The sequence below is a fragment of the Schistocerca piceifrons genome, chromosome 1 (assembly GCF_021461385.2).
Source record: "Schistocerca piceifrons isolate TAMUIC-IGC-003096 chromosome 1, iqSchPice1.1, whole genome shotgun sequence".
Lineage (NCBI taxonomy): Eukaryota > Metazoa > Arthropoda > Insecta > Orthoptera > Acrididae > Schistocerca > Schistocerca piceifrons.
This window is the reverse complement of record NC_060138.1, coordinates 289016308-289040785: the sequence shown is the minus strand read 5'-3', so window position 1 is coordinate 289040785 and position 24478 is coordinate 289016308. Positions and strand designations below refer to the sequence as shown.

General features: G+C 42.1%; 1 protein-coding gene across 1 annotated transcript in view; it reads right to left on the bottom strand.

Annotated features, from left to right (window-relative positions):
• Positions 1 to 12460: 12460 nt before the first annotated feature.
• Positions 12461 to 24478, bottom strand: part of LOC124782256 (transferrin) — a 59120-nt gene continuing 47102 nt past the window's right edge. Inside the window, exons 13-15 of the mRNA XM_047253924.1 lie at positions 19010 to 19140; positions 17318 to 17461; positions 12461 to 12852 (exon numbers count right to left, since the gene is read on the bottom strand). Of these exons, the coding sequence (XP_047109880.1) occupies positions 12739 to 12852; positions 17318 to 17461; positions 19010 to 19140 (389 nt within the window). The 3' untranslated portion in view covers positions 12461 to 12738. The remainder of the gene's footprint in view (positions 12853 to 17317; positions 17462 to 19009; positions 19141 to 24478) is intronic.

The window sequence follows — 24478 nt, the reverse complement described above, 5'->3', positions numbered from 1 at the left end:
GCTGCATATCGACGTTAACGAAACGGGTCTGTAATTTAGTGGATGACTCCTACTGCCTTTCTTGAACATTGATGTGACCTGTGCAGCTTTCTAGTCTTCGGATATTGGTGTTTCGTCGAGCGAGCGGTTGTATATGATTGTTGAGTATGGAGCTATTGCATCAACATATTCTGAAACAAACATAATCGGCATACAATCTGGACCGGAAGATTTGCTGTTATTAAGTTATTTAAGTTGCTTCACTACTCCGAATATATCCACTTCTTAGTTATTCGCGTTGTCAGCTGTTCTTGATCTGAATTCTGGAAGATTTACTTCGTCTTTTTTTGGTTAAGGAATTTCGGAAGGCTGTGTTTAGTAACTATGCCTTAGCAGCACCGTCTTCGGCAGTATTTCCATTGGTATGTATCAAAATAGAAACTGAAAATTATGAGAACCCTGTAAAAGTAAAAGCCGATATATCATAGTAGCTAAGTGTCCGTGACAACACACATACTACTGTTACGTGGCCGTTTATTCCCAAGCTATCTCGCAACCTGTCTTATAGTTTAATGTGCAGACTTCAGTAGTCAGCCAAGTGATCACTGACGCTGCAAGTAATATTCGTTGTTGCCAATGACTGTATTTCTAATTGATTCTGTATCTTGTTTTTTCTTGGTACGGTGGAGCCTTGTTATTAGGGCAACCTTGGGGTTTTTAACTTCCTAGTGAAAGAGAAGTTTCACCTATGGAACGGAATAGTCGTTGCTTTCTGCTGAAAGTCGTTCTCCACGCAGACACAGAACACAGAACCGTCTGCCATCCCAGCCTAGTAGGAGCATGGAGCGAGAGCGAGCAATGTACCACAAAAATGCATTGTGCGAAAAGCAGAAGGAATCCCTTTTAGTTACGATGAAAATCTGAAATGCAGGAGAGAACACAAAGCCACACAGCATGGAAGCAGAAGTTAAGACCTGTGGAGACTGCTATAATGTTTATTCAAATTTTAGTAAGGGGTTCTCTGGTTGCCTCGTAGTAATTATTTCGGTAGTGGGCGTGAAGTCCCGTTGGTGTGTACATGGACATTTTTGGTTGCCCATAACTGAAATCCGTCATTTAGTGGGAGTAATTTTTCACCCTTCTTCCCCACACAACTGGAAAGATTTACCTTACTGGCTAGCCATGACAAAATACGATAAAGTACAAAATTGTTAAGTTTATTTGTTAAATTATCGTTGTTTGGAACTTAAAAGGTCTGTCACAACGAGCTGGTAGGAGTTCAACGCTTGCAGCACCAGCAAAGATGCATAGAGAAAAGTAAGGAGACACTTACTTCAGGTGGACCGAAGAGACGTACTTGTCCTTACGCCACCACACACACTTGTTCCACAGCTTGAGGCAATACACTAAGCCTTGGAGTGGCTGAATGAGATGTCTCTGACTTGGAGAAAACTACAAAGGCCATGCTGAACTTAAAATTTTCAGCCATTACTGCTGCCGTCCTGTGCTCTTGCACATTGTAAGATTGGTGAGGCTGAGCCATTATTCTAGCCATTGTGGCGAAGCGAGCTAAAGTTAGTTAATTTGCAACAGGGTTTCATTTAGCAAATCTAATTTTAATAACCAGCAACTTGAACCTATAATGCCCTGAGGCAACAGCATTGATGTTCGTTCATGCTTTTCTGTGGATCTGTATTAACCTTTTGTGCCATAATTGCCAGTGTTCATGACATCATTTTTATCGTTGTTTCATGCATGCACCCATCTGTGCCAAGACTATAGATCATATTTGCAATAGCTTGTTCACTTGTTAAATTTTTGTATTCTTTACTGAGTGGTTACATAATCTTTGATGTCTCTTGGCAACAAACCAGATTGTTATAGTGACTCTTAGTTTCATTTCATAGTGTGCTGGATCCCATCACCAACATGCCCAGGTGAGATGAGGTACCCACACTTTCGTACTTAACTTGGCTACTCCTAGCAATTTTCATTTAATAAGCCGTTATCCACTATGCGGCCTTGTTTCTTTTTAATTCTCATGATTTTATGGGGTTCTTTCCATCTCTACTGGTCACTGGGGATAGGGCCTGTAGCATCTCAGGGGGTATGGGGTATGCTAAGAAACTCACATTGCACAAAATACATTTAAATCCATTCCTAATATGAAGGCCCACGGCGGATCTTTGGAAGAGTGCAGTGTGACAAGAGGCTACCAAATGCCATAAGATACAAACCTCTGCAGTGACAAAATGAAACGATGGTTAAAATCAGATTCAAATTGGCGACACTAACGCGAGAAAGAAAGGAGCTGGGGAAAGAGTGGAGGAGAATAAGGGAGAGTAAGATAACATGCAAGAGAAATAGTAATACTGAAAGACACAGAACGTTTATTTTGTGTTGTGTGTGTATTGGCATGGACACTTAGTTCCTATGGTATTTTGGCTTTTTCTTTTCCACGATTCTTATAATTCATAGTTTCTATTTTGGCACTGTCTCATTTCGAGGAGCGTAGGGAGAAGATGCGGGAGACACGCACCGTCGACTAGGCAAGGTCCTAGTGGGTCTCCCCCATCATCTCCGTACACTCCTCGGAGTATGGGACCTCATCATCATCATCATGATTACTGAATTTTTTCTGCTACGTTCAATCTATTTTATGTTTTTCCTAGTTTTATAGATAGGAAAATATGAATGTCATTTATCGCAGAATTATTTCACTGACTATATTTGACCTTGATACACAATACTACCTGTTCCATATATTGTGTTCAGCATAACTTCAGACTTACATTTTTTTGTGATAGCTTTTTTTATAAATTTTTAATAATTTGTATTATCGATTTATTGTCTGCCGTTTTACGCTTTAATGTTGATAAGTCACATGCCCTTATGATGTGCGTATATATTTGTTTCCATTTTCATCATTATGTATCCTTGGGTGAAAAAAACTACTTGATGTTAGCAGTGCAATAATGTCATATTCCACGCCCATGTTGCAATTTCTTACGAAACTATGTCTTAATGTTTCTGCATTTATATCTTGCACTTCGTCTTAACTGACGTTTCATTTAATAATACCTATCGTGTTGTAGTTTTTAAGTGGTAACAACCTGCACTGAGTCTTTGGTTTCAGCTTCATGCAGTACATAATATGTATATTCTTCGCATGCTTCCTAATGGTTACGATCGTACTAACCGACTATTGTTTGAATGGCTGCGAAGGCCATTTGTTGTCGACAGTTGTTTTTCTTACTGCTGCCAGCCTTTCTCGATGTACGATTAGTCTGTCATTTGGCTTCACATGTGCGAGAGCTATACTTTCAGCATTTTATGCGCCCACTTTTATTTGTCTTGTTTTTGTACTTAGTTATAACCATTGATGGAAACTGGTGTGCAGCGTGCATATGTTTTCCTGATGCACCTTTTTACGGTGTATTTATTGTTTTTACCACAGCTATGTCTAATCATGATGTATCGAACCATCTCAGTAAATTGATTTGTGACCTAGATGCAATTTATTGAGTGTCAATTCTGAATGGCCACTTGACTCTTGGATGGAAGCATTTCTCTGTCAAGTGTAAACACATTTAATCGACAGCAGTCACACTTTGGAAAGAATATACTCCACTGTGCGCTAAGAAACAAAACCTTTCTAGTTAGGGGCCTGAATTTGCCCCTTGCAGTCTCGCAGCCAACAATGGCGTGAGACTTTTCTATCTTTTGCTCTACCTATGTGTATACTTGAACACTTTTACTCTGTTTCCTTATCACTGCATCTGGAGTCAAGTCTTCGACATTCGAATTGAATGCCTTTTAATGTTTAATATACTAGCCCTGCCTTTTGTTTTTCTTGGTGGAGAATTTTTTATAGTACATCATATTTGAAATTTTACTATTTTTCTGGTGTATTTTACAATACAGGGGGCTACTTATTTTCATTTCGTTTCTCTGAACCAAATAACCCTCTCTCTTCTTGTCCACAATAGTTTAAGACCAGATGTAATCGGGGTTCTTTCTTCCAGCATTTATTTAAATACTCCTTGATTTGTTTCAGGGACAGGAAAAGGACTCGAAATGCTGTAGGATGACCTTAGAAAGACTTAAATCTTTCATCTACACTGACTGTACTGTAATTCGCTAAGCAGTGTTGTTCTCGTCATTTCTCTCTAAATATTTGAGTGAGTCCTTAGTTATCATTTCCGTAATACAGTATTTTTCTTTTATTGCCTGAGGCATACCAACTGACATGCTGTTTGATGTTAAACATTTAACCTTCACGGTCAGATAACCCACTTGTAATCAATTTCACATCTTAAGTTCTGAAAATATTTCTAGAATCAAATTTTCGATGGTCGTTGATAAATTCGATTTTGGCTAATAATCCAAAGCTGGGCAAATCAAGTTCTTCATGTTCTTGACAGTTACTATCTCTGCATAAGCGACCTTCCGGTTTCTTCTGCATAATGTTATTAGTGCCGTCACTGACAGGCCAAAGCCAAAGATATTACATGCTCGTAGTCTGTATACTGTCAGTGTTACCAATTTGTGGTTATCCAGGTGCACGATTGTGCACAGCAGGAAAAGAGCTGTGAAAGCTGTATCAGCTAAAGCTGCAGGTCGTGAGACGTAACTCCAGGGACCCGTGCTGGATCTTCCTGTAACTAATCCTACACTCCTGGAAATGGAAAAAAGAACACATTGACACCGGTGTGTCAGACCCACCATACTTGCTCCGGACACTGCGAGAGGGCTGTACAAGCAATGATCACACGCACGGCACAGCGGACACACCAGGAACCGCGGTATTGGCCGTCGAATGGCGCTAGCTGCGCAGCATTTGTGCACCGCCGCCGTCAGTGTCAGCCAGTTTGCCGTGGCATACGGAGCTCCATCGCAGTCTTTAACACTGGTAGCATGCCGCGACAGCGTGGACGTGAACCGTATGTGCAGCTGACGGACTTTGAGCGAGGGCGTATAGTGGGCATGCGGGAGGCCGGGTGGACGTACCGCCGAATTGCTCAACACGTGGGGCGTGAGGTCTCCACAGTACATCGATGTTGTCGCCAGTGGTCGGCGGAAGGTGCACGTGCCCGTCGACCTGGGACCGGACCGCAGCGACGCACGGATGCACGCCAAGACCGTAGGATCCTACGCAGTGCCGTAGGGGACCGCACCGCCACTTCCCAACAAATTAGGGACACTGTTGCTCCTGGGGTATCGGCGAGGACCATTCGCAACCGTCTCCATGAAGCTGGGCTACGGTCCCGCACACCGTTAGGCCGTCTTCCGCTCACGCCCCAACATCGTGCAGCCCGCCTCCAGTGGTGTCGCGACATGCGTGAATGGAGGGACGAATGGAGACGTGTCGTCTTCAGCGATGAGAGTCGCTTCTGCCTTGGTGCCAGTGATGGTCGTATGCGTGTTTGGCGCCGTGCAGGTGAGCGCCACAATCAGGACTGCATACGACCGAGGCACACAGGGCCAACACCCGGCATCATGGTGTGGGGAGCGATCTCCTACACTGGCCGTACACCACTGGTGATCGTCGAGGGGACACTGAATAGTGCACGGTACATCCAAACCGTCATCGAACCCATCGTTCTACCATTCCTAGACCGGCAAGGGAACTTGCTGTTCCAACAGGACAATGCACGTCCGCATGTATCCCGTGCCACCCAACGTGCTCTAGAAGGTGTAAGTCAACTACCCTGGCCAACAAGATCTCCGGATCTGTCCCCCATTGAGCATGTTTGGGACTGGATGAAGCGTCGTCTCACGCGGTCTGCACGTCCAGCACGAACGCTGGTCCAACTGAGGCGCCAGGTGGAAATGGCATGGCAAGCCGTTCCACAGGACTACATCCAGCATCTCTACGATCGTCTCCGTGGGAGAATAGCAGCCTGCATTGCTGCGAAAGGTGGATATACACTGTACTAGTGCCGACATTGTGCATGCTCTGTTGCCTGTGTCTATGTGCCTGTGGTTCTGTCAGTGTGATCATGTGATGTATCTGACCCCAGGAATGTGTCAATAAAGTTTCCCCTTCCTGGGACAATGAATTGACGGTGTTCTTATTTCAATTTCCAGGAGTGTATTATACTACGGTGTACTTTATCTATGTAGGTGTACCTCCACAATCTCTACGAGTTCTAAATGATGTTATCATTGGAATAATATATTTATTGTCGACCTTAATAACTTTTAATTCATATTCGAATTTTGTGCTTGCTGTTTATGAAGGGCGTTATGCACTGATATAATGTATTAAATTAGTACTCTTCGATTCCCTTGGTTCTGTCTGCTACAGTCGCTTACGTTGCTGTTAATGTAACGGAAAAGCTGTTTCCCAGTGCTGAATACAGTGTCACAATTATATCGCACTGGTAAATGGTATTTTTTCAATGTATTATTTTGGTTCACCTAATAAGCGTGAATTAGTAACGGAATGGTAAATGTAAAAAATGATCTTCGCAGGAAGTTGTTATAAAAGTAAATTCCTAGAGAAGGCAGGATGATCAGCGGTAACGGCAGTTTAGTTTTTGTATAGGCAAAATGAAGTATGCACTACTGAGCAGTTTTTAAACTGTCCCACACACCATTTTTGCAGAATTTATTGTCCTGGCGAGTGATAGAGTCCTCACTCTGATTTGCAGGAATACTGAGGGGTTTTCGTGATATCCTCAGTTGTGCAATTGAGGATGTAGACAGATCCACAGATATTACTACTTGATCTTCTTACCAACATATTTTCACAGCCAACGCCGACCCCTGCACTCGGTTTTAAAATATTAGTCACCTTATAAAAATCATCTAGAATTCTGTGCCACTACTAATTTCCTTCCCACGTCTAGCTAGCGATAAAATCTTCTTGGTTTTTTTTAATTTTTGCAATGGGGCCTTTGCTATCAAGCTGCTTCTGAATTTGTTAGGTTCCATAATTCGTATACTTTCGTCCTAAGTCTCCAAAACACTGATCTATTGAGTATGTCTGCACTGAAGCTCTAACAATAACAGTACCTTCGGATTTTTTTTTTTTTTTTTTTTTTTTTTTTTGCTTTTTGAAAGAGTTTGACGTAATTTACTCTAGACCTATGCTGTTTCCCTCATATTGTGTAACGACTCTAAAATCACTACTGTATCAGCAATCTTTTTAAAGTCAGCACCAATACACCATAAATACATGGAAACACTTATTCTGGACTAATCCCCATTGGTGGTATTTCTGCGGTAGTTTGCACGTTGTCAACAGGAACGATAAAAATCTTTTGTGAATTATTCGATAAAACGATTTTAACAGTTTAATATAATCAAGCTTATTGGCTACGAACGTTCCAGAATCCGTGGCTCCGTGCTGAATATAAGTACAGAAAACTGTAACCAGTCAATTTTTTAAAAAAGTATTCGTTTATTCTGTTAGATAGTTTTTGAACATTTCACGCTCTTCTTTAGATTGAGCGCATGAAAGATAGTCTATTTACATAGCTTGATGCTTAGTACTTGCTCTGTGACAAGAAGACAGACCTAAACACCTAATGTACCGCCATTAGTTTCCATTAGTTACTTACTGCAACAGTATTGGCGGCTTTGTAATTGATGTCCAATTGGCAACCTCCATAGTGATTTCAAATTCCCACAGATCACTCCCTTTTAACTCAGATCACTCACTTTTCAGCCGGAATGCGAGTTTAAGTGTCAACGATAAAACTGCCTGCAGCCAAATATAAGCCTACTGTACAAGTGGTATATGTTACTAACGTCTTCACTCGAACATATGACGTATTTCGCTCAGGGACATGTATATACACATATAAATATTCAAAAAGAGCAGACACCACTACACAGCAGATAAAATGCTGAGGAAGAAGAATTTAATGTTCTATGCATTACTAAACAAAACTTCAAAGTGCCACATGAAGTATTTCAAACCATAGTAAAATTAAAATGTAAAATTTTGGGTGACCAAAGAATCAGAATAAATGTTGATATAGAATACTGATGCACCCAAGACTTCTGTGAATTAAAAGTGGAATAGAGCTGCCCCAATCTTTAACAACAATCTGGATCTCATTGTTACTGATAGGATGGATTCTCTTTCTCATACTATTGGGTATTTTATGTGAGTCAATAAGACTGAAAATAATAATATTGTTGATGATGTCATTTGAATAATAAAATATAAAATTGATGATTCATTCATTATTGTATTTTTATTTCTTGTTAACATTTTACTTTTATATTGTTTTTAGTTAGTCTTTCTATATTTAATGATAATAGGATGACCTCTTGATTATTAAATCATTAGTTTATGTTCTATCACAATCCATAATTCATTATCATAAGCTTAAGTTACCTTAGGGATCAGTGTAATTGTTTTTGAGAGCTCATATCGGTAAAGCAAATTGCGACCTTGACGTCAGATTAAGAAAGATTTTGGATGTAGGACCATAACCTACAATTACTGTAATTAATAAAAATACAACTGTAGTATTGTCATGGAAGAATGATAATTGCTGCATTAATGGAGAAGCCCCGTCTTGAAGTGATAAATTTAATCATGTTGCTCTGAACTATTTCTAATAAAAGGTCAAACCTATATTTGTAGAGCCTGGAATCTAGGAATTAGTGGTAGTTCTGAATAATCTTGACAAAAAGAGGAGAAAGAACTATATTGAAATAATGGAAATTAGTATACTGTTCGTATGTCCACTTGCCATACGGTGCATATGTCCACTTGCCTAAGCTTAGAACTTTATGATGAGACACAATTTTTATTTGACACTTCTAACTCCAGATCTTGTTGATAATCCCATCTAGACCACTTTGTAAATTATCCCTCCTAATCAAATGCCCCATTTTTCTTTGCTTCTGCTACTATAGTTTCGTTTGCACTTAAAAAAAATTACAAGGATTTTACTTAATTGGTCTCACTTGTAATATTTTATCTGTACATGGTTTCGGAACCGTTAAGAACAAGATTATTTTGTTCAGTCAGTCCTTTGAACATGTCATCTAAGTTCACAATGTATTGTGCAATTTACTTTTGATCTCAGAGTAATCGTTCTAAATTGTCATATAGTTCATTATTTAATATGTAACATATGTTATCTCAGCTAAATATTTTATCTGCTTTAAACATTTTTACTGAAATAATTCCTCTCATTTTAGTCCTTAATCAGAAACTAACAGTTGCAATCTTTGGAAACCAACTGCAATATTCTGTAGATGCAATAGTTTACAATTTCTGATCGCACTAAAATTTTACAGCCATACATATTTAGGTTTGTGCATAATGATGGAATAACTGACAAAAACCGAATTTCAAAATAATAGATATTGTAGAATATTACATCAGTGTTGGTAGTTTTTCATTGGTAGTGAAGTATTGCCTCATTTCTGTTCTTATGTAGACTTGGGTTGGATTTATTGGATTGTGGTATAGATTCGTCTTATTACAGAAAACATAATATTATGTACATGAGATTAAGTGTCTTACTTTCCAGTAGGAGACTTAGTTATTTATCAGCATAGCACAAGAATTACTCGCCAATACGTTACTGGTTGGTAACATAGATATGAAAGCAGTCAATATGTAAGGGGAGAATAGAGGGATTCATAGGTTGGGAGTAGTACTGGATCAGTTTAGAGCTAGTATGTCTTAGAAATTCTGTAGGAAAAGATTTGCTTCAGAACTCCATCTGGTCACTGAGAAGGTGGTCTTGTGCTATATGTGTTGACTAAGATTCAAATTTCTTCGAAAAGGTCACATTTTATGTCTTTGCTAGCAAGATCAAGTACCTGAAGGTTCTGTTCTATGATGTTAGCAGAACGACCATGTTGAGTGAGATGTGTTACAAAGCTGAATATTTTTATGTTATTAAGGCTGAGTACATCCATATTGATTTTGAATATTGTGAAGCTTCTGCCAGTTTGTCCAATTTACAAGCTTGGAGGTTTGCTACAAATGAGTTTTTATATGTCTGACTTCTGTTGTTGTTGCATAGTTCGGATACTGCAGATGATTTTATTTCGTATTTTGTTACAGGTGAAGAAGTTAACTCTCATGTCACATGTCTTAAATATGTTGGCAACTTGGTAAGAGATCTCCTCTAGGAAAGCTAGGCTTAAAAATCTGGTTTTCGTGTTTTTGGATTGTTGTTTACCAACTGGTTTGTGTAATTTTGTTGTATGGCTTAGTTTATCCATTATAGCAGCATTGTATCCATTACTCTAGGAAAATGATTTTATAATATTTGATTCTTTATGCATTTCACTTGTATCCAACAGGATTTTCAGCATGTGACTAACCATCGATCTGAAGAAGTGTTTTTTATATTGGTGTCAATGGCAAGATGATTTATGAATAGCAATGTTGGTAGTTATTGGCTTTCTGAAAATTTGAAAATTATGCTTCTGATTTTTTATAGTGATTTTTAAGTCAAAATAGTGTCATCTGATATTCCTACAGTGAACTGAATAGTTTGGTGTAATTTATTAAGTTCTTGTGCTAGGATTTCTGTCTCTTTTGCTGTTCCATTAAAAAGAATGACTCTCATCAACATATCATTTATAGCAAAGCAGCTTAACTTTCAGATGGGATTAAGATCTGAATAAATTGTTTTCAAGACTGTTAATACTGTAGATATGGCAGCTAAAAAGCCTACAAGACTACTTCCCACTGCTGATCCATCTTCCTGAAGGTAAAACATGTTCTTGAACAATAAGTAGTTGTGTGACAATATAAGTTCCAGGATCTCTATATATTCATATATTTCTGCTCTAATAATTGTTTTGTGTTCTAGTACATTGTTTCTAATTATAAATACTCTTACTTTGAGAAGTATCTTGAATATGTCAAGAGATACAAGTAAAAGTTGTGATAGTGATATTTTTTGTACTGTGGATGAGCTCATAAATGCTTTTGACAAGGAAATTATTTTGAAACTTGTAGTCCTTACGGATAATGTCATTAAGGTTTGTGGTGGTTTTGCAGCTTGGATTATAGAGTGAATTTAGAGTGGGACATATGGGACAGTTTGGTTTGTGGATTTTAACCCGTGCTCTTACTTTTGGTGCTGACAGGTTCATACAGTATGTAATTGCAGTTTTTAGGCAATTTCTTAATATCATCTTGGATCTGGGAGTTGGTCACAATCTGTTTCCTTTATGTTATTATTTCTGAAGATTCCTGAGGTTTGTTAATATAACCTGTCATAGATGACAGATGATTTGTTGCACTCGTTTCAAGTAACAGTAGGACTTCTGAATCTACTTCTTTTGCCAAAACTGTTGTAAATGAGAGATGTTCTAAACAGTTATTGAATTTAAAGTGAAATTTATGATGTGAAGACAGCACTGTCTAGAGATAATGTTAACTAATTTTTTTACTCAAAATGTTAATAAAGAAATGTGACGGAGCAGAGCAATTTTTCTATTGTAAGCTATTGAAAAACCTAATGTTATGTTAGTTTATAGTTATTACACAAGCACAAAATTGATTGCACCAATTTGCCGAATAAATCTATGTAATTTATAATTTGTGTGCTTTGCACTAACATAATTTAGAAAATGTAACAATATATAAAAATGGGCTCAGTAAGACCAAACCAAAACGTGTTTCCCATACACTTAACGATGTGTTTCTCAGGCCTGTACATGTGTTCACTATTTTTATTTTCTGATGAAGTTGCATTCATAGCCAAATCTCTATGTGGCAAGTTTCTTCAAACACAAAGTTTATTTTCAAACCATTGCAAAAAGTAATTAAGTAATTTAGGAGAACGATTATGATCAGTTTCCTATTTATACATTTTGTAAATGTGTCTGAAGTATAGGTGAGTGAAAACAAGAGTTCTGTATTTTCACCCTTCAGAAACCTAATTTCCTAGTGAGTTCAGCCACATTTTTGGCATGACTTGTATTAGACGTAACACATTTCTTTCGGAAACAGTCGTTATCCTTATTTTAAAATTCTGAAATAGGTGTATGATTCTGTCAACATTTACTTTAATTGCCTAAATTATGTGAGTCACATCTGAAAGTTTACTCTCAATGGTCTCCTATAGAAGTCAGTGGACAGCTAGCCATACCTGTCTGGAAAGTGACAGCTTCACACATCGCCCTGACACATTGTAACAGCCATAGTTTCTTTTATGTATACATGCTTAATTTGTCCGATATAAGTTAACAAAACCATTTTGATAGCGCAGTCAGCATAGCGAAATATTACAAATTAGTGCACTGGTTCAAATACAAAAAAATTAAGATATCTTTCTAAAGTAGAAAAAACTGTTGAATATTTTTAGTTAGAAGCCAATCAAATTAGTTTTCTTGTGTACAAGTAAGTCATCCAGTGACCAGAAAAAAATTCTGTAGTTAGGATATTTACGGAAGCGTCAAATCGTAAATGAAATTTGTTGTCTTTCACTGGAGTTCTATAAATAAGATGGTGAGAAGAGGATAAGAAAAAACAACAGCGAGATACTGGTATCTTTTGTTTATTAATACAAGCATGGTAGCACGAAACATTTATTTCCAGTTTGGTGTGTTTATTCTAAGTCAGTGAGATATGAAGCAATGAGAATTTCGCATAATGAGAAGAGATGACACGATTGTATTGGCGCTTGCGATGCGTTTCGATATCACAGATACAGAAATCAGACTTGTGCGCAATCACTATGCTAAAGAGGCGCACACGACTAGCGCCGGCGCGCGCAGACTGAAGGGGCTGAAGCTTCCCGTCGTGTCGACTTCAGGACTTCAGGACTTCTTGGCGGCTGTAGACTCGCAAGCCCGGGTGGTGGCCTGCACCTGCTCGTAGTCGCGCAGCGCCTGAGATTCTTCGTACACTGGTTTCAGGCCGGTTGCAGAGTCCTGGGAAGAGAGGTAGAACGCACTTCGTCAGCGAAAGTAGTTCTCTGTGTTGCAGTGAAAACAATCGCACAAAGACTTGCTAGTGCAAACTGAAATGTCTTCAAGTAAGGAAAGAGCAACTCGTGTACACGCGGACAGTTTCCTCCTCCCCTCTCTCACAGACCTACTGCTACAACCAGGTACACTTTGACTGCCTATCCACTGTTCTTTAACCAACCAGCTTGACATACCGCTCTTCCAGACTCAGGGAGGCGGCATCAGAGAACATTACCCTCCCTCTGATCCCTAACGACTCTCTCTGCCTGTCACCCACATCTTTCTAACTCATCTCAACCATTGAAACTTCCAGTATTCATTCCTGCTCGATCGCAATTCCTCAACAATCCACACAAACAACGCGCAATTCGACCGTTTCTCCACACACACACAAATCAATATACACCTAATATCAACATCAAAATTTCTATTCCACAGTCACCAGGAGCTCTCACAATATTGTCCTCACTCACCATCAAATAATGTATGTCAATGTTTTACCATATATTTCATAATTATTATCACCCCTACATATAATCTTCCATTTGAGGTCACCATTTGCATCAATCTTGATCTCAACAAAATTCTCACCTTTCCACATATCATGAGACAACGCACTTCATAGTCTTCTCACATTTCATCTTCACTGAATTTTGTGTTTTCTAACGAAAATCTATGCTGTCAGTGTGTATAATGTATGGTTGAAGTGTGAGAAGGTTATCCACTTCCAGCCCACTCTTAACTGTGAGGGACAAGGGTCTGAAAAAACAATAAAGATGAAAAGAAACTCATGGGCCCCAACGCCTTCCAATGTAAGTCGTGTTGTATTCAGTTACTCAGAATACTGTACATGTTTCTGACTGATTTTGGTTGTCAGTGCACCATTGATATCATCTCCATTAGAAACGGAGGACATATTCTCATGTTATCACTGGCGTAAACATTCTGTGACTATCTACAAATTAATTAATGAAAAATGTTAAACAATAAATGTTATGAGTGTTCTGGGAATAGAATACGGCATCTTGGGATGTTAATGAGCAATTTCCTGCCCTGATTTTTAAGAGATCAAGCGGATATCCCTGTTTACATCTGCAAGTCACAGTTAAGTGCAGAGGGTACTTGGTTTTATGGGCAGATGAGGAAGGTCCGATAGCCCATGGTTGTTTCACTTGTTCTATTACGGGTAGGGGAAGAGTGAAAACGGGGCAAAGGGTACCAAATGGCCGCTGGGTTTTCGTATTCACCTCACAGAGAATCATCATCAACAGTGTAAAATACCTAAGCAACATGAGGTACTTGGTAAGAGTTGGAGAAGGAATCTAGAATAATGCCGGAAAGCCTCGTCTTCAGAATCCTTACATCACTTAGCCGATCAAACGCTCATTTGGTACTGCGGCCACGCCAGTCCTGGTGCAGATGACGTGGGCGCAGCTGCGTGAGGGCGCAACACTTCATTCGGTGTTAAGATCTCGCTACTTCCGATTCTGTTCTGCAACTTACATTTGGACTTGAATCGGTTAAGTTCTGAACGCTGCTGTTTACCGTGTATACACATAACTCGGTATTTCTTCTGATTTCTCGTAGTTTCCATTTCGAATTGGGGCTTATCCCGCTTATTACGTGACTCTATGTTTAGACTTAGCAATGATCACAGTCTTTGAGTGTACGTGAATACAAATGACCACGCTCGACTAGAAAATCCAACACCGTCATTCAAACGCCGACCGGTGAGTCTGACGCTAACATACAGGCTCAGTGACAACGGCTACCAACGTGGCTATTGTAATATTGTAAAGTTTATTAACCTGAAAAGAACTTCTCGCTTACAGAGCTGAGTGAAACTTCCTAAGCATTTTCGTGTAACTAATTTATTCAGATCTACATAAACATCCTTAAACTGACCAAGGACAGGGCATGATCACCTTAATTTGGGATACTACTATGAAACATTGCAATGAGCCCATTTGGGTGAATGGGAGTGTTGGTGAGAGTCTTCGCGTGTGGAGATATTGCTCAAAAGTGTAGAGAGTGCAGTTGAAGCTGTAAGTTCTCAGTGAAACCATGGGAAAACCTTCATGTATACACTCCTGGAAATGGAAAAAAGAACACATTGACACCGGTGTGTCAGACCCACCATACTTGCTCCGGACACTGCGAGAGGGCTGTACAAGCAATGATCACACGCACGGCACAGCGGACACACCAGGAACCGCGGTGTTGGCCGTCGAATGGCGCTAGCTGCGCAGCATTTGTGCACCGCCGCCGTCAGTGTCAGCCAGTTTGCCGTGGCATACGGAGCTCCATCGCAGTCTTTAACACTGGTAGCATGCCGCGACAGCGTGGACGTGAACCGTATGTGCAGTTGACGGACTTTGAGCGAGGGCGTATAGTGGGCATGCGGGAGGCCGGGTGGACGTACCGCCGAATTGCTCAACACGTGGGGCGTGAGGTCTCCACAGTACATCGATGTTGTCGCCAGTGGTCGGCGGAAGGTGCACGTGCCCGTCGGCCTGGGACCGGACCGCAGCGACGCACGTTTGCACGCCAAGACCGTTGGATCCTACGCAGTGCCGTAGGGGACCGCACCGCCACTTCCCAGCAAATTAGGGACACTGTTGCTCCTGGGGTATCGGCGAGGACCATTCGCAACCGTCTCCATGAAGCTGGGCTACGGTCCCGCACACCGTTAGGCCGTCTTCCACTCACGCCCCAACATCGTGCAGCCCGCCTCCAGTGGTGACGCGACAGGCGTGAATGGAGGGACGAATGGAGACGTGTCGTCTTCAGCGATGAGCGTCGCTTCTGCCTTGGTGCGAATGATGGTCGTATGCGTGTTTGGCGCCGTGCAGGTGAGCGCCACAATCAGGACTGCATACGACCGAGGCACACAGGGCCAACATCCGGCATCATGGTGTGGGGAGCGATCTCCTACACTGGCCGTACACCACTGGTGATCGTCGAGGGGACACTGAATAGTGCACGGTACATCCAAACCGTCATCGAACCCATCGTTCTACCATTCCTAGACCGGCAAGGGAACTTGCTGTTCCAACAGGACAATGCACGTCCGCATGTATCCCGTGCCACCCAACGTGCTCTAGAAGGTGTAAGTCAACTACCCTTGCCAGCAAGATCTCCGGATCTGTCCCCCATTGAGCATGTTTGGGACTGGATGAAGCGTCGTCTCACGCGGTCTGCACGTCCAGCACGAACGCTGGTCCAACTGAGGCGCCAGGTGGAAATGGCATGGCAAGCCGTTCCACAGGACTACATCCAGCATCTCTACGATCGTCTCCATGGGAGAATAGCAGCGTGCATTGCTGCGAAAGGTGGATATACACTGTACTAGTGCCGACATTGTGCATGCTCTGTTGCCTGTGTCTATGTGCCTGTGGTTCTGTCAGTGTGATCATGTGATGTATCTGACCCCAGGAATGTGTCAATAAAGTTTCCCCTTCCTGGGACAATGAATTCACGGTGTTCTTATTTCAATTTCCAGGAGTGTATAAGCCGTTGCTCAGTTTAATTGGTACTCATTATTTAGATGTTATTTAAAATCCTATTAACTAATGTTGGAAATGGAAATGAAGTCCTACGCTTCTTGACAGAGCGTAGGGGAACGATGCGGGAGACCCTCTCCGCCGTACTAGGCTAGGTCCTAATGGAGGTGGTTTGCCGTTGCCTTCCTCCGACCGTAATGGGGATGGATGATGATGATCAAGACGACAGAACAACATCCAGTCATCTCGGGGCAGGTGAAAATCCCTGACCCCGACGGGAATCGAACCCGGTACCCCCTGTTCGGGAAGCGAGAACGCTACCGCGAGACCACGAGCGGCGGACTAACTAATGTTAGTCAATATTTTTCCTTGTCGTAACGCTTTTTGCATGAGTAATATTCATTTCTGGTCAAAAGAAGTGGGCCAGTATGAAACGCAGCCTTCAGTTTAAGGAAGAAATTTCTCAGAATGCAATATGGAGTACTGAACTGTATAAAAATGAACACGTTAAATACGAGAATCGAAGAGTTTGAGATGTGGTGGTAAAGAAGGATGTTGAACATTAGGAGAGCTCATAAGAAAAGAGGTGGTTCTCCACAGAATCTGCGAGTAGAGGAACGTGTGGAAAACACTGACAAGGAGGAGGAACAGTATGTTTGAACATGTGGTAAGACGTCAAGGAATAGCTTCCATGCAGTAGCATGGAGCTTTGAATGGTAAAAACTGTTGGGGTACAGAGAGACTGGAATATATCCAACGAACAATTGAGGACATAGGGTGCAGCCGCTGCTCTGAGATGAAGAACTCGTAAGTCGCCGAGCCAGCGAATATTATCCTATCTTAACAATTTACGAAAGTTGTTATTTATTGATCGTGTGATTTAAAATAGCGTATTATTGCAACGGAGATCGCATGAGCGCACTTACCTTGAAGAGCAGGTCGTGCTTGCCTTCGTACGGGCCGAAGAGGCGGAAGAGTTCCGGCTTGCTGGAGTAGAGGTTGGCGGCGGCCAGCAGCGCCTGCCGGATGGCCTCCAGCTGGTGTTCGTTCTTCGTCTTACTGGTCACTACCTGCGGGAGAGAACAGGAGAGCGTCTGGAAAACTGCGTGCCTCACAGCCGACAGCTGGGCGTGACGCATCACGTCGAGGTCCTACATCAACATCTGGATTCATCCAGGTATCTGATGGGGTGGGACGTAAACAATGGGACGTAACAAATACCGGATACTGCAATCATTTCTCAACTTTCAAGTTCGTATCGTGAAGAACGCGTGGGAAAAACGACTAGGTAACAATATGTATGAGCTCTTATTTCATGGTCATTTAGGTAATGTATTGGGAGGAAATAACATAAAAAATCGTAACGAAAATGAAATCAGGACCTGTCATTTTTATTTAATCACAAAAGACCGGTTTCAGACTTAAGTGAAGCTACGTTCAAATTGTAATAAACCTAATTCCGTGCAGAGACGCTCTTAAGGAAGGTCTCTATACGAATGTTTGTCACCAGTTAAAAATGACCTCATCCAGGGCTTGAAAAGGTCGTGATTGAAAATTCATTTGAAACTGGAGCTATTCTTAATAATTCTTTTAGAATAACAGAACAAATATTTAAAAGTTATTTTAAAGAAATTACAAACAATCATATTTACACCAATGATGAACGATCATTAAATATAAATGAGAACAAAAGATTATGCAGGTTACGCAGCAAATTTCCGTAAAATAATAATAATCTCCCTAGTGTTTAGCACGTTAAAACATGGGCCTTATATATAAGAGCTTTGCAACAAATGCTCGAAAGTAACGTGCTCCTAAAGTAGCATCAACGTCTCGGGTTTATTTTATGAGCTTAACATGATGTCATAGGAGCAACGACGTACATGACATAATTTACAACTAAAAAATCATCCATTAAGTAAGTCATAATGCGCCTAGTATATCTACAGATATGACTTGTTCGTACATGAAAATCACAAGTGTCACTAATGTATGCAGTGTATGATACTTCCGTTTTTAGACACTTGAAAATGACCTAACGCTGAAATTGTTCAAACGTACACGAAATAAAGAGAATGGCAACTGAAGGCATCAAGAAGTCTTTAAAAAAATATATCGCAGCTGCGGACCCTATCACATTGAAAATTACAGAGGAAGTAATTAGACAATAATGGACCACATTTGTCTTTCACGTCGCTAGGCGACGTTTGCAGCGAAGTTATTTATAGTTTGTCCGCTTATATTTGACTTATAATGACAGAATGTACTGTCGAAGAGTAACATAATAATTTCTTCATATTTTCCATGTTCTTGGTACAGAGCACGAGTGAGCACAATAAAATGTCACAACAGAGGTTATCGACCAGTTCTCACATATATTCTTGACTAAACCAGTTTCGACGGTTATGTCTTCTCAGTAGGCCATATAGGTTCTTAACCGTTGGCTGTGTCAGTACGTAATAGGAGAGTGCATCTCCGAAGGTCTCCTACTCGAGTTGTCACTGACTCCGTCGAAAACAGTTCGTCAATAAACGACATATGAGAGCACTGACTGATAACCCCTGTATTCGTGGCGTAATGAGCACTGCAGGGGTGAAGCAGCAGAGCGTCGCACTCACCAGGTGTCCCGGGACCGCAGCCAGGTTGCAGGACTCGAACTGGTCCAGAGGCTTCCTGCCGCCGTCGGGGCACAGCAGCTCGTAGTCGCCGGACTTGAGGTCGCGGGCCCACGCCTCCGAGTTGTGTCCGTCTGCAAAACGTGGCACGTCGTCATGCGGAGTCTTACTACTGGTGCAAGCAAGTGGTTATTTGCTACATATAACTAGCTCCAGACATATACACTACTGGCCATTAAACCTGCTACTCCAAGAAGAAATGCAGATGATACACGAGTATTCATTGGACAAATATATTATACTAGAACTGACATGTGATTACATTTTCACGCAATTTTGGTGCATAGATCCTGAGAAATCAGTACCCAGGCCAATCACCTCTGGGCGTAATAACGGCCTTGATACGCCTGGGCATTGAGTCAAACAGAGCTTGCATGGCGTGTACAGGTACAGCTGCCCATGCAGCTTCAACGCGATACCACGGTTCATCAAGAGTAGTGACTGGCGTATTGTAACGAGCCAGTTGCTCGACCACCATTGACCAGACGTTTTCAATTGGTGAGAGATCTGGAGAATGTGCTGGCCGTACAGGACCTGCAACATCCGGTAGTGCATTATCCTGCTGAAAGGTAGAGTTTCGCAGGGATCGAATGAAGGGTACAGCCACGGGTCAACACATCTGAAATGTAACGTCCACTGTTCAAAGTGCCGTCAATGCGAACAAGAGGTGACCGAGACGTGTAACCAATGGCACCCCATACCATCACGCCGGATGATACGCCAGTATGGCGATGACGAATACACGCTTCCAATGTGCGTTCACCGCGAAGTCGCCTAACACGGATGCAACCATTAAGATGCTGCAAACAGAACCTGGATTCATCCGAAAAAGTGCACCCAGGTTCTTCGTTAAGTACACCATCGCAGGCGCTCCTGTCTGTGATGCAAAGTCAAGGGTAATCGTAGCCATGGTCTCTGAGCTGATAGTCCATGCTGCTGCAAACGTCATCGAACTGTTCGTGCAGATGCTTGTTGTCTTGCAAACGTCCCCATCTGTTCACTCAGGGATCGAGACGTGGCTGCACGATCCGTTACAGCCACGCGGATAAGATGCCTGTCATCTCGACTGCTAGTGATACGAGGCCGTTGGGATCCAGCACGGCGTTCCGTATTACCCTCCTGAGCCCACCGATTCTATATTCTGCTAACAGTCATTGGATCTCGACCAACGCGAGCAGCAATGTCGCGATACGATAAACCGCAATCGCGATAGGCTACAATCCGACCTTTATCAAAGTCGGAAACGTGATGGTACGCATTTCTCCTCCTTACACGAGGCATCACAACAACGTTTCACCAGGCAATGTCGGTCAACTGCTGTTTGTGTATGAGAAATCGGTTGGAAACTTTCCTCATGTCAACACGATGTAGGTGTTACCACCGGCGGCAACCTTGTGTGAATGCTCTGAAAAGCTAATCATTTGCATATCACAGCATCTTCTTCCTGTCGGTTAAATTTCGCGTCTGTAGCACGTCATCCTCGTGTTGTAGCAATTTTAATGGTCCGTAGTGTACTTGCGTTATTGCAAGGAAAGAAGGACGATTAGTGCTGAGTGCGACATTTGTTGATCAGATTGTGGGAGAAAATCAGCCGCCACCTTATTCTGAGCGTCATACTGGAATACCTTGATCGAACGCTATCAAATGGATATTGTTCTTCTATGCTTGTGGCATAAATTGATTAAAATTTCATTCTTATGCGAGGTTATTTTCAGTGCGAAAAATGGGCATTCCTCTACATGATGAATGGTGTGTGAACATGATGGCTGTTGTGTGAGCGTAACGTTACTGTAAGTTATCATTCTGTGGTCTTTAGCGATGAGTCTCACCTCTGTGGCGGTCGGATCGACGCCATCGTATCTCGACGACCTGGTGAAAGGTCGCACGAAGGAGCGATTCTTGAGACCTTGATACCGCAATTTGACAATCTGTTTGATATGACAACGTGACTGATTCCGTAACTGTTGCAGGCTGAATGCTCGGCAGTATGTGGCAAGAATGGTAAATCCTGTTCTCATATACTTCATGTCCGGGTTACCAAATGGTATATTGCCCGCCCGGTTAGCCGTGCGGCCTAACGCTGTGTTTCCCGAGCGGGAAGGGTTGCCGGTCCCCGGCACGAATCCGCCCAGCGGATTAGTGTCGAGGTCCGGTGTGCCGGCCAGCCTGTGAATGGCTTTTAAGGTGGTTTTCCATCTGCCTCGACGAATGCGGGCTGGTTCCCCTTATTATGCCACAGTTCTACTATGTCGGCGGTTGCTGAGCAAACACTGTCTCCACATACGCGTACACCATAATTACTCTACCTCGCAAACACCTCGTCTGTAAACCACTGAGGGCTATGGCGGGGACAAAGCCTCTCCGTCGTTTATAGGTCCCCACAAAATACACAATACACAAATGGCAATTCCAGCAAAGCAGTGCAACACACCATAACACAAAAGCCTTGAGAAGTATACGGATCACTGAATGTATACTATCACGCTGCTGCTAGCTAGCAATCCTCATGAATCGACACGCCACGTGCTTGAGACATGGCAAGAAATTCCTCATGATGACATTCAGGGCTCTTTCCTTTCACGCTACAAAAAGTACAAGAGTTTATTCGCACCCATCGGTCACACCTAATTCTGAAGTTGACGATAGATACCTGTTCCGAATGTCCTGAAAATTTGATCATTTAATAACTTATATGTGATGAGCATCCGCATAAAATTTAATAAATGCTGGACTGGTACTTCGCGGTGTAACACTCTTTTCGTCTGTGTAGTTGTGTGAAATACGTCTTAAAATAGTTGTTGACAACATTGAATTCGGTCTAAACTGAAGTAATGAAGTAAGAGGATATATTACGATTTGTTCAAAGACAAAAAATGGTTCAAATGGTCCCACTAAGGGGCTTAACTGCTCAGGTCATTAGTCCCCCAGAACGTAGAACTACTTAAACCTAACTAACCTAAGGACATCACACACATCCATGCCCGAGGCAGGATGTGTAGTGGTCGCGCGGTTCCAGACTGTAGCGCCTATAACCGCTCGGCCACCCCGGCCGGCTGTTCAAAGACATAAAATTCACTTCTGAATTCTGAATCTAACTTTTTATTTATTTTCCTGGTCGGCAAACACTTTTACAATATGGCTGTTGGCAAGATATTTATGAATTCAAAGGAAAGCGCGCTTTAAGCTGATTATAAACAGCCGCTATAGTAAGAGTTGATGTCAGATACGAACTGCAAAACTTCTTAAGAAATCTGGAGCATTTAAAAGCAATGTAGTTGCGGACAAAATCACCGAACCGTCGTTGTCCTGAATTCACAGTAGTGTTCTTATGTTCGTCTGGTGGGTGTATACAGGTATGCACAGAAAGTTCTCTCCACTAAGCTTGCTCCACCACAATGTTTTTCGCACCGACTCAACGCAGTTAATCACACACAAGAGAGAGTGCGGTCTCCCACGCAGTGCTTCACGCAGGCGCCACTATGAGTGGCAGATGCTTGCTTACGTACAGGTCAATAGCACATGCCTCCAGCGCTATGCATAAGAAAGTTAGTGGGTCACGGTATCACATAATCAACAACCACTAGAGCTGAGCGCATCAGAAGAACGCCTCATGTTTGCCGATCGCGGTACGTGATATTTCACAAGAAGTTAATGGCGATATAACGTTTTACGAGGGTTATTCCAAAAGTAAGGTCCGATTGATTGCCAAATTGAAACCACAGTGAACATCAGAAATGTTTTACTTGTAACAATTAGCTACACCTTTCAGCTACTTCTCTACGTAGTCGCCGTTCTGACTTAGACTTTTGTCATAGCGTTGTACCAACTTTTCAATAGCCTCATCATAGAAGGCAGCCGCCAGTGCTTTCCGCCAATTCTCCACGCTGGCCTACACCTCGTTGTCTGTGTCAAAATGTTGTCTTCAAAGACAGCGGTTCATGTGACCAGAGATGAAACTCAGGGGGAGACAATTGCGGACTGTATTGTGGGTAATCTCACATTTCTTTTGAAAACGATGCAGGAGCATCTTCATTGCCCCTGCAGAATGCGGCTGAGAATTGTCGTGAAGGCGAAACAGCACGACAGTTATATAATGTTGGCTGCATAGCTTCAGGCGAAATTTCTCACCAGGCCCTCGTACTTGGCGGCAGACACTATTTTCTAGACATCTTTACGCACTCACTGCGAGCTCAGAAATGAGAAGAGCGACGTGATGCTAACTGGGGTTATACTAGAGACACTACCCAACACATCTGTGCAAAGCTTTATCGGATTTTCATAGTCGTTTCCATTTCGCGACCGATCGGACCTTACTTTTGGAATAACCCTCGTATATAAATGACAAGTTTTGAGACCTATGTTCTTGTACAGAAGAATATAGACCCGACTGAGTAAATCATATATAAGTAATGTGGTTTAAGTTTTAAGTATTCCACATTTTTCTACTATAAAAACAGCATAACGAGAACCAGCGTGTGATGAAAGCATCTATAACTACAGGCAGTTCCAAACCTTTCTTCCGTGATTTTAGTTTTCTAATTCCTACGACTCATCAGTTACCAGAGCGAAAATGGTAATCATTTTGGGTTCAACCTGAAAAATTTATTAAACACATTACAACAGCTTTTGCATGTTAAATTATTCAATACACCTTATTCATCTCCTCCCGATTTCACCGAACTGGTAGCGTTGTATATACAAGACAAAAATTTCACTTTCCGTCTTATTTACGTAGGAGTTACTAGATCTTTTAAAGTACACTACGTGATCAGAAGTATCCGGACAGCCCCAAAAACATACGTTTTTCATATTAGGCATTAGACATCGCGAGAGAGCAGTTGGGGCGCTCCGCGGAACTCACGGACTTCGAACGTCGCCACGTGATTGGGTGTCACTTGAGTCATACGTCTATAGGCGAGATTTCCACTCTTCTAAACACCTTTAGGTTTACTGTTTCCGATGTGACAGTGAAGTGGAAACGTGAAGAGACAGCACAAAAGCGTACAGTCAGACCTCGTGTGCTGACTAACAGAGGCTGCCGACAGTTGAAGAGGGTCGTAATGTGTAATAGGCAGACATCTATCACAGAGGAATTCCAACCTGCATCAGGATCCACTGCAAGTACTATGACAGTTAGGTGGGAGGTGAGAAAAGTTGGATTTTCATGGCCGAGCAGCTACTCATAAGCCACACATCACGTCGGTAAATTCCAAACGACGCCTAGCTTGTTGTAAGGAGCGTAATCATTGGACGACTGAACAGTGCCCGCATCTCGTGGTCGTGCGGTAGCGTTCTGGCTTCCCACGCCCGGGTTCCCGGGTTCGATTCCCGGCGGGGTCAGGGATTTTCTCTGCCTCATGATGGCTGGGTGTTGTGTGCTGTCCTTAGGTTAGTTAGGTTTAATTAGTTCTA